Here is a 17,319-nt window from a genome sequence, read left to right on the forward strand (position 1 = left end):
AGAGTTTCTTAGGATTGGAAAGCTACTACTGTCGATTCATACAATACTTTTCACGTATAGCTGATTCGATGACTCAGCTTTTGCAGAACAGAGTGAAGTTTGTTTGGTCACATTGATGCGAGGAGGTTGACCTCGGCCCCAATATTGTCTTTGCCTTTAGAGACGGGAGGATTCGTAGTGTACAGCGATGCTTAAGGGATCAGACTGGGCTGCGTTTTGATGCAACATGAAAATGTCATCACATACTCTTCTCAGCAGTTGAAGCAACATGAGAAGAACTACTCCGGACATGATTTTGAGTTACTGGTAATTGTCTTTGCATTGAAGATCTGGTGCCACTATCTATATGGGAAATTGTTCAAGATCATTTCTGATCACAAGAGCCTCAAGTACATATTTACGCAATGTGATCTGAATTTGAGGTAGTGCAGGTGGTTGGAGTTCCAAAAAAACTATGAGTTTTCTATCGCCTACCACCTTGGTAAGGTGAATATAGTGGCAGATGAACTCAGCAGAAAGACATTAGTCATGATAGCCAGTTTGATCGAGCATAATTGAGATTTGATTAAGGAGTTTGTTAGGTGACAACCATTTGTAGATGATTCTGAACGCATAATTTATGTTGGGATGCAAGCATGACCTGAGATTATAAATTGTATTAAGGAGCTTCAGTCGACTGGTCTGAACTTCGAAGGGTTGTGCATCAGTGCCTAGAAGCCTGATGCATAGTTTTTGCGTGAGGAAGACGAGACCATCATGTTTGAAGATAGATAGTAGGTTCTGAAGGCACTATGGACGGAGCTGATGAGTGAGGCCCACAGGTCGATGCATTCTATTCACCTTGGTTCTACCAAGATGTTCAAGGATCTCCAACAAACTTATTGGTGAAACGAGATAAAGTAGGATATTGCAGAGTTCGTGTCTCGGTGTCTCACCTACCAATAGGTGAAGATCGAGCATTAGAGTTTTGGTGGACTTCTTCAATCACTAGACATTTCAGAGTGAAAGTGAGACAATATCTCGATGGACTTTATCGTTGGGTTGTCGACGACCCGTCATCAGCACGATGCCATCTAGGTGATAGTGGACTAGTTGACGAAGAGTGCTTATTTTCTGCTGATTATGATGAGTTAGAGCTTAGAGAGTCTAGCAGATTTTTATATGGATGAGATTATCCGATTTTACGGGATGCCGCGTTCGATCGTGTCAAACCGAGACCCCCGCTTCACGTCTCATTTCCAGTGTCAATTACATAAGGCCCTTAGTACCATGTTGAAGTTTAGCATGACTTTTCATCCACAAACTAACGAACAGACAAAGCGCACGATACAGATGCTTGAAGATATGCTTGGAGCGTGCATGGTGGACTGGACAAGGGAGTGAGATAAACATATAAAGCTTGCAGAGTTCTCATACAACAACAGTTACCATGTTAGTATTGGTATGGCCTCATATGAAGCTCTGTATGACAGACCATGCAAATCTTCGGTGTGTTGGGATGAGGTTGGAGTGAGAGTAATAGAGTCTCTAGAGGCCATCCAGCACTATTCAGACCAAATGTTTTTAATCTGGCAGAGGTTGGTCGCAACGCACAACAGACAAAAGAGTTGTGTCAATGCGACATTAGGAGCTCAGTTTTATCGTGGGCAATCACGTGTTTAGTCGGATCTTGGCCATAAAGAGTATGTTCTGATTCAGAAAGAATGAGAAGTTGAGTCCTCAGTATGTTGGACCTTTCGAGATCTTTGAACTCGTTGGCGAGTCAGCGTACCATGTGGCACTTTCTTGTCAGTTTTTCTATATTCACAGTGTCATTCACGTCTCATTATTTAGGAAGTATGTGCTTGACCCCTCACATATGATCCACTACGAGGCATTTAAGGTACTGTCTGATTTGACGACAGAGAAGAGGCCAATGGAGATTATGGATCACCAAGAGAGGATATTGCATAGTAGGATGATCATGTTCGTGAAGGTGCGTTAGCAGCATCACAGATTGAATGAGTACACCTGGGAGCCTAAAACCGATATGCTAACCACTACCTACATCTATTGGGTATGTTCAAATTTCATGGATAAAATTCCTTTAAGGGAGTAGGGATATAATATCGTGTATTTTTTTACGATGTTAAATTCTGAGATTTTAAAAAATTTGGCTAAGTGTTTTGGTAAAGTTGATAAATCTTTAAATTTAGGTGGTGTCAGCTGAGTCTGGGCATGGCCAAGACCTATTGACAAGATCTAAACGAGCCAATTAAGATTTAGTAAAACTTGTTATTTTTTACCTTTAAAATCGAGCAAAATTCTGGTTAAATTAGGAGGCAAAATTCAGGTAATATATCATTAGATATGACTCAAAATTTTGAAAACATTGATATTTTGTTTCTCTGAATTTAGGCTATGATTAGCCAAAAATCATATTTTTTCAAAAATAACCCGCCTCGATGTGACCAGTTTTGGATCGGATCAGAGCTGATCTATTGGATCTAAGTTAATATGAATTTGACCCAATCCAAGCCCCATATTAATTAGGATTTGGTCCAAGATGAGATCTATATAGATATTGGATATGAATTTAGATCTTAGATCTGGACCTAAAACCAAAATCTAAGTCCAACTAATTTAAAGTTTTAAATTTAATATAAAGGTTAAATTAAGTGAAATTCTATGTTAAAAAAGACCCTTAGAGGGTGTAGATACCCTTTGAAACATTATAGAAATTTATTATTTATTAATTAATTAATTATTATTATTATTTAATAAATTATAAATTTTATTTTTTTGGATAAGGGAGAGCTCCATGTTTGATAGAACTCTATCTAGATAGGAGTTCTAGATAGATTTTAAATTAGTTAATAAAAAAAACTAAAATAAGTGATAATAAGAAGATAATTAAAATTTGGTTAGAGAGATATAAAGTTATACATTTTGTAGAACTATATCCTCTATAGAAGGACTTTAGAAGGGGTGTCACCCTCTCTCTAGAAGACAAAAAAAAATTATAAAAGGGTTTAATTCGTCCCTCTCTAGATTTCATTTTCTATATAGAGAGAGAGAAGGAAGAAGGGAAAAGAAAGAAAAGAAAGAAAGGGGAAAAAAGAGAGGAAGAGAGAAAAAAAAGAGAGATGGAAAAGATGGTCCCTTTTCATTCTGATCGTCCAATGAACACTTTTTTGATCTTTTTTCCATCTTCGATCGAGGGTACGGGTTCTTCTCTAGATTCAAATGGGAAAGAAATAAGTGTAAATTCGATTTATGCATAAATATTCATGGGAAAAAGGAAAATCTATATATATGTATTCTTTTATATATTGATGAGTTTTAATTTTTTTTATTTGGATGATTTTCCTAAAATAATAAGTTCTAAAATTTTGTATGAGCCCATGGCAGTCGATATTCTTGAATTTGGGGTTAAATAAGCATGTTAATGATTTTCCCTATTTGTGCATATGAATATATATTAGATGCATATTCAATGTCCTTGTCAATTTTAATTTATGTTTTGGTATAATGGAAATACATGTGAACAGATTTATCTTTCATGAAATTTGTTGTTCACGCACATCCTGTGGTAAATACCTATATATATATAAAGGTTTGTAGAGCTATCTTGCTCACATAAACTGAATATATATGTATATAGACATATTTTGAACTTTAGTATTTATCGGCTTCATGAATAAGCAAACAAGTGTTGAATAAAATTCAGATCTATGTATTTATTTGTTCCTGCGTCTAAAATTTATAATTTTTTATTCAAATATGCCTATTGCACATGCATCTAAATGAATATGAAATTAGTTTTATCGTGTGGCATACTCATGTATCAAAAAAGATATACATATAGTGTTTTATAAGCATATAACTGCATACATGCATACAGTCATCGGTTGATAAATATTTTTAGTTATTCTATTATTTTCTTTAGAAACAATGCACAAAGGCAATCTGGTCCAGACTTACCATGTTCACACAGGTAAATAGGTAAATCTGGACAAACTTACTGGTTGTTACTCGTGAATAGATATGGATCAGATCAGTTGTGTTATGTAGACAAATCTGAACAGATTATCACTTTATTTTTAGTCGGACAAATCTATCACTTTATTTTCTGTTGGACCGATCTGTTACTTTATTTTCTGTTGGATCGATCTGCATATATGGTACATACGCAGTATTGGTTTAGACCTACTGTGTGCACATGCAAATCTGAACTGATATGCTGATTCACACTTTGTGGACAGTTCAGATCTGTCCAGATCATTTTAGGCCGATTGATTATGTAAATTGGTTTTAAAAAAAAAAGGCTGAGTTTATGAGATCGAAGTCTGACTTGGCCATTAAACTTACATGTGTAAGGCCTGTCCAGAATTTCATTCAAGTACTCAGCCGATTGTTATGTAGGGGAAAGATGTAGAAAAATAAAAAGAGAATGATTATACATATAGTGTTGATCTTCAATAAATTGTTGTTTGTTTCCTGATTTACATAAATTGATCTCAGTGTGGATTTGATTAGTCTGTTTATGTTCGATTTCAGCTATGATATAGTTGCCATTATGTTGGTTATATGTTGCCACATGGGTTAGTATCGAACCAGCCTTGAAATAATGTTTGTCGATTATGTAAGCATGCGATTAAAATAAATTTTTTATGCCATTATGTTTAGGCTGAATTTATACTTATTCTTAATGTTGTCAAATGAGTTGTTTTATTATTGTTAAATGTATTCTATTTATGATTTTTGGTGGGTTGTTATAGGTCAGAACAATGTTGCACATTTATGTGCAGCATTGTCCGTTGTCCACCGCCTTTAGGCTGCATGTTTTTGGCATGAGAAACATGTTGCCAACAACATGCTAATGTTGTTTCGTGTATGGTGGCAGCACAAATATGACTCGAGAGTTATGTTTTGTATCTCGAGCATGCCCAAATTGATTACATGAATGACAAGAATGTTTATTGGTTATATATAACCATGCAAATAAATATCATGTTGACACAGATGTGCATATCATGAACACATAATTTTTGAAGTTATTTTGATGTTGCACTAAAATGATGATGTGCATGTTGAGATGTTATTCATACAATAAATCATGAAATAATGCATGTGGTAAGCATTTGTTAGTATGCATATGCAATTTGTGTTGTATGTACATTCTTGTTGTGTATGAATTAATATGCATTGTGGACATATTTCAATAGTTATATATATGCATATTCACTAAGGATTTTGTAAAAGATATATCGGTGGTCATATGAAAATCATTCTAGGTCATATGGGCCAAGAACTTGTGTTGCTCCAAGATTAGTGTTTATGCATTGCAAAATTTACTCCTGATATTATTGGCTTTCTAAATTAATTGCATTGTTAAAATTATGGTGGGTCAAGTCCCGTATTATGTTTTGCATGTTGATTTGAAAAACTATTCTTTTGGTAAAGAATTTAACTTTTGCTAAAAAGATAAAAGAGATAAAGGGTGTAATTAATATTTTTTTTCCTAGATGTCCCTTCCATAGTGTGGAAATCTTGGATGATGGTTTTGAAAAAATCATGAGAATATTAAAACTTTGTGTGTGATTATGCCTCTGAACCCGATTTGGTGGTTTGACTTCTGACCATGATTTTAGAGAGTTTTCAACCACTTTGCCTGTGGGTGGTGTTATAACACAGTTGTTGTTATTACCAAGAAAGTGACATCAGTAGATGCAGATTTTTCTAGTGTCTCAACATTAGATGTTAATTTCTAATGTTTTGATGGATGGTGATGATTTCTGATATCAGTCGAGGAACAAGTGTGAAACCTAGTAATAAAATACAAATTATGTGTTAAGTTACAACTGAGAACCTATCTCAGACTTCAAAATTTGTGGTATCTGCTTTGAGTATCCACGGGTTTAATGAAAAGTGGAACTAAACTTGTGTGCATTTAATAGGGTCATGCATGCAAAATAGAACTCTGATAATAACTTAATAAATTGTTTATACATGTGCATCAGAATCATGCATATTTATTGTTTTGTATCAGATGATGCATTCTTATTTACTTATGTTTCATGCGAGAACTATTATGGCATGATAATTGCTTTCAAATGCTTGAATAGTAATTGGTTTATGAGATGTTTGTTGTTATATTTTCTCTAAATACTTGCATAAATTTGATTTATGTTTTTTCTTTCATGTTTGGATTTTTTGAGGAATTCGTACAAAGAAAACTTGATTCTTACTCAATACTTTGCATGTTTTTTACAGGACCTAGAGCTTAGTGATGAGGATGACTACATCAGGGAGCCTACAAGATTGCTTGACTTGCTTCTGTTATTTTGGACAATATGGCTCAGTAATTTTATACTTTAATTTAATTTTGTTCTCAGACTTTGATATTTGATTAATAAAGTTAGTTATTTTTTATTGGTTGGTTCAATGTAGAGATCCTGTGTGGATTGGAATGTTGATAAGTCTGTGAGGCCTCGAATCCTTGGGTTTTGGTTTTTGTAATTGTTTTAATATATATATATATATATATATATATATATATATATATATATATATATATATATCATTTTTCAATAGGGATGAGTTGGGGTCATTATAGAGAATCCATAACTCTTCTAACATTTATTTCCCTTGAAGTCCAGTTTTTGTATTTTCTTGCAAAACCCTCCAACACCGGCTCCCAAACAAAGCCTTATATTTTTTTCCTTAGGCTTTGTGTGGATTATGAATCCTTATAAGCAACAACATTTTACTTATTGATACCAAATTTCTAGTGCATGTAATAGGGATTGCCCTGTATTCACTAGGTCAGATTAATCTGAGCTTTAGGGTGTTGAGACCAATCAAATTTGTCTTTGATTCACAAGGCAGGATCACAATAGGTCTGAATCCAAATGCAAATATTGAGCAAGAATTCCAAATTTTCATCAAAATTTGAACTAGCACCAATGTAGTAGAGAGTTGAACCTGGATTCGAGTTTTAAATGATAATATTAACTTTGAGAAGAAACACTAACAAAAAGGGGCTTTACAAGTAAAAATGTTCTCAAAATTTTGTTTCTTCTTTTCACTTTTGATCACTCAATAATTTCGGTCAAAGAATAGATCTAACGTTGGATTAGATCTTACGTAAGCTAAAATGCAAAAATGCAAACACATGCACACACATTGTTTTATGTGGTCCATTCAAGTGTGCCTACCTCCACGGTAATCTCTCTCTCTATTCAACATTTTTCTTAAGAGATGAGAGATTTATTTATAATGATCATTTGATTACAAGAGAGAATAGATTTTTTAAATCTTACCTATTAAGATGATCTTTACTTTCAAGATTACATATATTTAGAACTCTACTTTTAATAGGTTTTTCTTCTTTGGAGTCTTCTTGATTGATGAGATTCATGAGTGAGTCCTTAAAATGGGACTCTTGATTCTTCTTGGAATCTTGATTTATCTTGAAATCATGTGATGATTCTTGATTCTTCTTGATGTCTTGATCTATCTTGAAACAATATAGGCCTACTAAAGGATGCCCATCTTGATCATCTTCTTTATCAATTTTCACAAGCACAAATGTTCTAAAAAATCTTTTTTCACTAATACTTGATTCTTTGCTTTGTAACAAAAGGTCTTGGAGTGAATAGCATGTAGAATGGAGGGCATAATGTCTTTGGCACCCTCAATTCTGTTAAAGTGGGCTTGATCGTAGCTGCAAAATGCCCATATATGTGCTTATTGTATCAAATGAGTGTAAAAACCAAGGACCTTTAAGTTTAACCTCTTAGCTTATGACAAAATTATGTTTAACCGCCTGTATTTTAGAACTTTTTAAATATTGCATGTGTCTAATCATATTGCTCATATGACTGCTTAGAGAAATGGAAACCTACCAGATAGAAAACATACCAACCCTACCCACAGAAATTTTTGGTATTTTCTCGAAATTTTGACCTTACAGATATGTTCAGCATGATTGAATTACTAAAAATTGACACTTGAATCATATAATTTGGATGAAAAAATGGTATTTGAAGCCTTAAAAATCTAAGAAAATTATAGTTAAATTGTTGCCTGATCAAGCTTGCACATGATCAACATCTGCGAAAACTGTGGACCATCTTTTTGCTTCTCAATAATTTGCTCCAGCAGCTTGGTTTTTACTGTCAGACTACATAAGAAAATCCTTCTCTGATCTCCTCCGAAAGGATTTTACTTAATAAGGTCTTCAATCATAGTCCACAAACTAGACAAGACATTGCTCGCCTTCCAACTAAGAGCATGTGCTATTGAATTTGCCTTTCTTGGGTGATAGATAATCGTGAATTCATAATCCTTCACAAACTTAAATAATTTGTGGTGCCGCATATTCAACTCTTTCTGAGTAAAAAGATACTTAAGGCTCTTGTGATCGATGAATACCTTGAATTGCTCACCGTAAAAATAGTATCTTCAAATCTTCAATGCGAACACAATCGTGGTTAACTCAAGATCGTGAGTAGGATAATTCTTCTTATTTAATTGACGTACATCATAGACCCATAGTTACTGGAAGCTTGCTACACGAGGAAGCTTGCTTCCCTGAAAGCTCACTTTGACAGAGGTAAACTCCACGCTTCTCCGAAAGGAGGGAAAGCTTTGAAAAATGCGCTTCTAAAATATGAAAAACTCAATTTCTTTTAGTGGAAAACATGCTTCCTCGTTTTTCAAATTGATTTATTTTCACTTTCTTAATGTTTGTCTTTGGCTTCTTGTCACTTTTCTCTCTTCTCCTTCACTTTTTATGTTTTCTATATTAAAAAAATAATACTTTTTATAACAAGTTTGTATGTTGGTATTATATTGTTTTATACTTGTGTTCATGTTATTTCTTTTTTTTTCACCCAAGCTTTATATTGCTTTCTGTGTTTTTTTTTCGTTTTTCATGTGCTTGCATAATCGCTTTACAATAGTATCTTGCTTCTCGCTTCATACTACTTTTTAAAACTTAATTCTCTGTTTTGTTTCCTGGTAACTATGCTCTGACCATTGATACTGAAGTCAGGTTGGGACATGGGTCCCCTTTCCTCTCACGGTTAGTGGGTTTTGCCTTTTGTGTAAAATTTGCGGGTACACTTTCAGAGTTAAGAGGCATATTGTGCGAACTAAGCCTCGACATCACCAGGCAGAATTGAAGTCCATCACATGCCATATGACCCACCGGTGTCTCTATCATTTTCTTTAATTGTTGGGGCTTTACAACGCTATTCGCGCTGAGTCAACATTTCTCTACAAATGCATGAATGAGCAACCAACGGGGCTCTGCTCAGTTAGTGCACGTCACCTTGTGTTGGGACGTTGCAAGTTAGAACCCCTAAGGGTATGGTTGTGTAACTGGTAGGGGTCTGCCTAACCCCAGCTTTCTCTGTCGAAAAAAAAAGTGCATGAATGAGCGCAGATGTAGGTGTATCTATGTGTGTGCATGAGTGTGCGCCCGGGTGTGTACGCAAGCATGTGTGTGGGTGCTGAAGCGTTCATACAGGCCGCACTCTTTAGAGGATATGTAAGGAAAACCATCTGAATTCCATGTGACAAACACAGATTTTTTTTACATGGGTCCTGCCTAATTGCAAACAAAGAAATGTGGTTGGACTATGCTCGCTTGAGAGGCAGTTGGGGAGGTTAAATCCCTGTAGGATTTGAACCTGAGAACCTTTTTTAAGACAGAGGCTTCTTCTAGCAATCCAGCAGGCACATCTGCCCCCCTGAATCTTTATAAAGTTCAGCACTGTACAACCTAAGCAGTACACTCAATGTTCACCACAGTATGCGGAACTGTATCAGAACTCTGCAAGGGGGTGATGCCATCACCTTCTCTGTCTGCAGCAACATTGCCAGCTTCAGCATCTGATGCTGAGGGCTCCGTGGCTTTCGCTGCCGGTAAGAGCGATGTCCGACAAAGTGGGCATGTTGTGTTCCTGGTGAGCCAGTTATCAATGCAATCCATGTGAAACGTGTGCCCACAAGACGGTATCTGCTGGAGCTGGTCGTTGGACTCATAGTCGCCAAGACAGACAGAACACCTTCACAGATTCAACAAAGAAACAGTTCAAATCAAAACAAGGGTTGACAAAGAATGCAAGGAAACCATGGTTCACATTGTGTATGTGCAAGTCACACATTCAGCTAAAACAATGCATCAGGCAGGGCATACCTATTCGATGTTTCACATGCAGTCGGTGTAGGCTGTTGGTTTGCGTAACCGAAGGTTCAGATGATCCACCAATCATGTGGGACCACCAATCATGTGAATCCTCATTTGATGATGCAAGGAACCCACACAACCATCTGCACCATCGGTTCAGCAGTCCTACTAGTCCTAATCAAAGTGATACAGATATTAGAGTAATAATCTGCTGGGGCCGACTACACAGATCCTTCATGCATTACACATTGGTGCATATGCAACCACGAGAAAGCTTCCTATTATTGGCTCTGATAGAACCAGTGATAGGCCAACTGCATGGGAACGCCCATCTCCCCCACTGACAGAAACAGGGGCCAATGCACACGCATTCTCATTTGATTAGCCAATGACTGGATCTATGATGTAGAGTGGATGATGGGAATCCTTCTCAACAACTATCCATGCTTTTATAGCTTTGTGGATTGCCAAGTTGGCTAAAGTTACAGTTCCAACGCTCAAAAAGGATCGTGCAAGTGGAAACAGCAGACCAATTTTCCATATCGTTGCTGGCCTCCAAGCAAAAAAACTGACATTATATGGAAGCCACATTTTGGTATAGCAGCTAGCTTTCATGTTCACAGATGGGAATGATGTAGGTAATTAATCGTATACGTCAAAAGGATATTTAATATCTTGCAAGGATATTATTGTCATCCCTGTATTCATATATTATTCTTAAATAGAAATTGCAGGACAATGATTGTACATGACATACTTGTAACTGAGGAAAAATCCAGAATGAGTGATGCCATAGCCATACATTGGAATAGCAGCTTTCTTTCAAGTTCACAAATGGTAATGATGTAGGTAATCAATCATATATATTAAAAGTTTATTTGATGACATGATGCAAGGATATTATTGGTATCCCTGTATGCATAGATTATTCTTAAATAGAAATTGCAGGGCAATAATCATGTGTGGCATACCTGTAACCGAGGAAAAATCCAGGATGAGAGATGCCATAAACTTTGGACCCAAGTCCATCACCTTTACCAAAAAGACTCAATGAACTTGACTATAGACTGTGGTGTTTAGATGGAAAAGCACTGCCCAATCACATACATTGATCCAAAACAAGAATTGCCATGAAGCCAGGGATCAACCTAAAAGGTACACGATGCAAAAGGAAAAATGAAAAAGACTATCCCACTGAAGTATCCTCCTGCAGTTAACAAAGAAAATTCTGGACCTCACCAAGCTCAGTTAGTTGGTCATGGTTGTTAGGTCTTTGACTCTAGTAGCTTGTTAAGCCCCTGGAAACTATGACATGAGAAACCCAAAGTATTTAACACAATGCCGTAAAGCTACACGAAAGTTTATTACACCTGTTTATCACCTTCAAGGGCCAAGCTAAAAGCAGATTTGTCAGACACTGGCAAATGTTACACCATTATCAGTAACATTCCCACAGCACCATTATTGCTTCTAAAAATCCTAACCAGAGATTTTACATAGAGACTGTAAAATAAAAAAAAATAACTTCAAAGTACCCTTGTAAGGATGGGATGCAAAAGGCATGACGCTGCAACTTCGCTAGTGCCACAAAATGCCACAAACCACCAGTTTCCCTACATTATCTGCAGTGCTACATATCAGCAATAGGCTACACTTTCAAGCAATCAGCTGCACAAGGCGTACAGCCACAATTCCACTTTTGACACAAATTTACCAAAAATTAGATTACCAACATTATCCATAGTGCTAACCACTACCAGCCAACTGTGTCTGTCCAACACTATGCAACACTAATAGTTATGGACACCAATTTAAGTTTATTTAATTTTAAAGTTTTCTCTGTAAACTCTAGGTTTTTAATTTTAAGACTTAAACATCTTTTTTATGATTAGTTTTCTTATTTCTGTCTAAAACAATGGCCACCTTCTCATGGTTTTAATTGAATTATCAAAGAAAGAACTATAGACAAAAGAATTAATGTTTTAGACCTAAAAATACTTTTTATGATTAATTTTCTTAATTTTGTCTAAAACTATGGTCACCTTTTTGTGGTTTTAACTGAATTAGCAAAGAAATAATTAATGTTTTAGTGGTTTTAATTGAATTATCAAAGAAAGAACTATAGACAAAAGAATTAATGTTTTAGACCTACAAATACTTTTTATGATTAATTTTCTTAATTTTGTCTAAAACTATGGTCACCTTTGTGTGGTTTTAATTGAATTAGCAAAGAAATAATAAATGTTTTAGTGATTTACATTCTCACACATTGCAGCACTCATTTGACATCCTTTGTTTCTGTATCATGATGGCCAGACATGCTCTCTCTCTCTCTCTCTCTCTCTCTCTCTCTCTCTCTCTCTCTCTCTCTCTCTCTCTCTCTCTCTCAATAGTGATCTTACCCATAGTGATGACGATTCATGCAAAAAAAAGGTTGAAACTTGAAACTTAACATGTGGATGCAATAAAGATACCTTGAATTGTCGATTTATCATGGTTGTGGTAAAAAAGATCCCCATTTAAAATGTTTCATTGACAATCCATTTCCTATAGGTTAGAATGGTCAAGCTAGAGCTTAAATTGGTTTACATAAGTACCATCACAGTAGTTGCAGAGAAGTTACACAGTTTGAAGGATGACATAGTTTTAGCTATAGCCTTATTAAAAAATGACAAGGTCCTTTAGCTATAAGGAGTTAAGCACAAAAGAGTGCTTCTACTCTTGCAGGGAGAAGAATCCTAATTGCATCTGTTAAATAGCAGGTGTGATTGGACTTCTAGGGAAAGTGTAAATCAGTAATTTTAATCAATCATAGAAAAAGTTTTGACCTAAACTTCAATTATTACAAGGGCAAAATGGTATTTTTATAGCCATCTATACGGTTAGATCTGCCATTTGGTGGTTAGACCCATACAAACAAGAGTGTGTACCACCATAAGGTATCAGGTACAGAACCACCCTATATATATATATATATATATAATGTGTGTGTGTGTGTTGTGGGTGGGTATTTTCCATGTATTTAGTGTCTTAAGCATGTGTCCAACACTTTAAATTCCTGTCTAACACTACCACCTGTATGGTGCCTGGGTAACAAAGGCAATTAGACCAGATGCTTTGTAAACTTTTCTTAAGATACACGTAGGTATGCTAAGTAAATATGAAATCTTAGCAGCATGAAAGATCAGTTAGTGTCCCATCATGAGCATTGGTGGTGGCATAGAAGCCAAACTCATCCTCAGCAATTCCTTGGGAATTGTCTTAAACGGCAAAATTTTGGTCAACCTTGAGATTTGGATTCTTTAGTAAATCATGATTAATCGCTAAAAAATTGGTCAACTTTAATAGGTCAGTCCTTTGAGTAAACAGGATTAATTGATTATTCAGTAAAATTATGATTAACAACTAAATAATTGACATTTTATATAAAAAATTATATATAATAGAAAAGTTTTTGCTAAAAAGCCTAAAAACAAAGTTAAAGACAAGATATATTAAAGTATCTTTAATAAAGCCATCATGTAAAATTCAAGTGAAGGAAAAAAAATAAAATTGATCAAGAGGAAAACAATGATATAATATTTTGTTCATCTGAAAATATTATTTAACATTTATTAATTTTAATATGATATTAAATCTTACATATATAGATATATATCTTAAAAGCTTTTTTATTGAATTTTTTTATTTATTCAATTCATGCCATTAATTTTAATATGATATTAAATCTCGTCAATAACAAAACTGTTGAAACACGGTTTCTCATCCCATTTCATCACGATTTTGGTGATGTAACGATTTTCCATAAAAATTGGCATCTATTAATCGTTTACAGTGCAGATCACGGTTCCTCAATTATTTGTGTGATTTATCGCTGAGGACAGCTACATTGGGTGGTGGCAATCTGACATGGAAAGAGAGCACCATTGTCATTAGGATATGGATCACAGTGCCAAGTTTTGGCTCCATATTAGGATTCAACATCATGGTAATATCCATCAAATAAAGATTGAGGAATGGAATATGCTCACACCAACTATAAAGAAAGGATAGGACCATGGGGCATGCTTAAAAGCCGGATAGCTGAGGAAGAAGGGTCATGCTTTTTCGAGAGACAATGCTTCTACAACAGACTTGCTACCAGATGCTCACTAACTCTTATCCCTTTCCATTCAGGTCAACCTACAGTCGTTCAAACACCACAATAAATGATTCCAAGCATTAAATGGTGTGGATGTGCATACAGCATACAATATCAATGAGTTCAATCCCAACCACCTGTCCATTTTCAACTAGGTCAGACTGCATGGATGAACTTATCATAGTTTATTTAGCATAAACCATGTTTCATATATAGCAAATTGTGTGCAACTAAACAATTTTTTTATAATTACATTTTGGTGATATCTGAACCATCCATTTTTTTTAGTTTTCAATTTTCTGATCTAAAACTTGTTCCATAGTAAATGAAACATGATGAATCCATCTGAAAGACCAGATCTGCTCAAAAGTGAAGTAGTGAAAATTCTATTAACCAATACCAAATTGGTGGTATGCAAACTTGCACCAAAGACTTACATACACACAAATATGCATACATAAATATATAATATGTATATACATATGTAGTATGTATTTTGATGCTAAAGCTGTCGTTCCAACACAGACAATGGAAATAAAAGAAGGTGGCTACTGCAGCACAAGATGACCAGTTTACGGAAACAGTGAACTTATTGGAATTCCAGAAGAAGCTTAAAAAGATGTCCCAAGGGCAAAAAAAACATCCCCCAATTCATAACAACCGTGTCATTGTTGTTTGACTCGACTTCAGACTGCTGATAGCCCGATAGTGACTAATCTGACCATAATCAATTAATTAGTTGCTGGTTATAACCAAGAATCGAGCGCAGAAGACATAGCATCCCAAATTAATCTCATAAGCTTGAGCTAACAGGTCTCGATTTTTACTTTATTGTAGTATCTTCTCCAGATTTAAGTGGCATCAATGAAACCTAACCATGAGACTCAGATCCCCTCAGCCAGAAAGATACATGCAAGAGCAATATCAATCAAAGCAGTAAATGATCGTCGTAACAGAACATCCAATAGGGCCAATTGGGTAGTTATCCCTCATTTAAGTAAAATGGTAAAAGAAGAGCTGGTTCATGATCTAAAAAGGATGCCTTTGACATGTGGACAACAACATGCGTTCCACTAAGCAATCTAGGATTTAGGGTTTCTATTTTGATGGGCCTCTATGTCAAACAGCACGAGGATGATCTATCAAGAAAATAGGCCAATCACAATAAAGTTGCAATAAAATTCTCAAAATTTTCACAAATCCTTAATACCCTGAATAGAAATAAACCACTCACTGTGTTTCTCTCATCAAGAAGCTCTCCTTGAAAATGATTACCGGAAGCATCTCTCTGAACTCCTTTTCCAATCCCATCTCCGAAGGCTGAGAAACCAACAATAGAAACAAACCACTTGTTCTCACAAAAAGAAGAGAGGAAAAAGAAACAGAGCAGGATGACCTCTACATGATTACAGAAGCAAAAGATATATAAAACAAGCAACGTACAGCAGAGATGAGCGCTCCAGTTTGGTATGAACTCCGCATTCGCAGCGATGACCAATCGACCCTCCGACGTCGGAGATAGAAAAAATAGAATAGAAACAAAAAGATGAATGTGAAGAAGATGGGCACTGAGAAAACGAAAGCTTCGTAGAGTTTTAGCCCTGGAGGAGCATCTAGGAAGCCGGGCGAGCCTGTGTTATTGGATATATCATACATGATTTTCTACGACCAAATTCCAACACCAAAAAAATCAACAAATGTTAAAGGCTGAAGTTCAACTGAGGTCTAGAGGCCAAACTCCTGTAATAGCAGAAAAATCTAGAATCCAAAACCAACCAATTTTAAGTTCTTATTTCCTATAAGATACAAAACGTTGAATCTTAAGGAGAAAAATCTTAAGGAAAAAAAATTGTTAGGATTTTTCTTGAGAAAGAAAGAGAAGCAAAAACACCGAATTGCAAAAACCCAAATGAAGGAGTGATGAATTTCAGAAAAGATGAAACCAAAACTCAAGAAGAAATTTTAAAACCAAAGTCTGAAGAGACGTCATAGAATCTTAGTCACTCATGAAACCTTGAAATCCAACCAAACTGATAGCTTCAAATACACAAAAAAGGGATACCCAAATTATGAAGAGAGACAGCAAACGAGGTTATAAAGAGGACAAAAAGGGGGTCGAACCAACGGGGAATGATCAGAGCAGAGGAACGGCAGCGTGCTCGGCTCGTAACAAGACAAAGATGGCAGAGTGGCAGAAAATACAAAATTACCAAAACCTCCTTAAGTTCAATTGACAATAATACTAAACGTAATACTATAACGGTAACCAATGGGCTGTGGGTACTATCATGTTGTTAAAATCGGTTGCTTTACAAAAATAAATCTAATCAATCTTGAATGGGCCTTTTTTTTTTAACCATCTTATGATACGTGTCAATTGTCTTAAAAAATAACAAATGTTAAAAAAAAAAAAATTAACACCCCTAAAAAATGAATTCAATCGACCCCTTTTGAATTGTCTTTGGGCCGATTTTTACAACATTACTTGGGTAAAACAACTAGAATGGCTCGTGATCCGGTTTGTGCTCTTGGCTCGAGATCGTTGGAAATTATAAAATAAGTTTAGGCAAGTCCTAAAACCTCACCGATATATATAGCGATAAATTGCTTGAAAGTTTAAAACGACAATCTCTTGAGAGATTTTCAAACCGTGACGAATATCATGATATTTATATTTATAAAAGAAATTTATCATGAAAACCCTAGAGATTTTTATTTTTACAACAACAACTACAACTACAACTACGCCTTCATCCCAAAACAATTGGGGTCGGCGATATGAACCAAAAAAGAAAATCATTCTTGGTCCACTCAAGAGATTTTTATTTTTAAATGTATTTTATTTATATTTTCTTGTAAAAAATAAAAAATTTATTTTTTTAATTTATTTTTTATTCCCAAAATTTTAGCAAAAAATGTGAGATTTATGAGAAATTTCAAAATCTCTTGAGGTTTTTTTTTTTTTCTGCCAGATTTTGCCATTTTAAACTTTTGTCAC

At 35.3% G+C, this 17,319-nt stretch overlaps 1 protein-coding gene across 1 annotated transcript; it reads right to left on the minus strand.

Moving 5' to 3' along the window:
- Positions 1-9,539: 9,539 nt before the first annotated feature.
- Positions 9,540-16,385, minus strand: LOC149838129 (RING-H2 finger protein ATL58-like). The gene is made up of 3 exons (XM_090007595.1): positions 15,765-16,385; positions 15,556-15,641; positions 9,540-10,058 (listed from the first exon to the last, which is right to left on the minus strand). Exons 1-3 carry the CDS (start codon positions 15,975-15,977, stop codon positions 9,773-9,775), a joined length of 585 nt encoding a protein of 194 aa, XP_089863721.1. The 5' UTR covers positions 15,978-16,385; the 3' UTR covers positions 9,540-9,772.
- Positions 16,386-17,319: the final 934 nt, after the last annotated feature.

The sequence above is a fragment of the Nuphar pumila genome, chromosome 5, assembly GCF_984573655.1.
Source record: "Nuphar pumila chromosome 5, dmNupPumi1.hap1.1, whole genome shotgun sequence".
NCBI classification, from domain to species: Eukaryota; Viridiplantae; Streptophyta; class Magnoliopsida; order Nymphaeales; family Nymphaeaceae; genus Nuphar; species Nuphar pumila.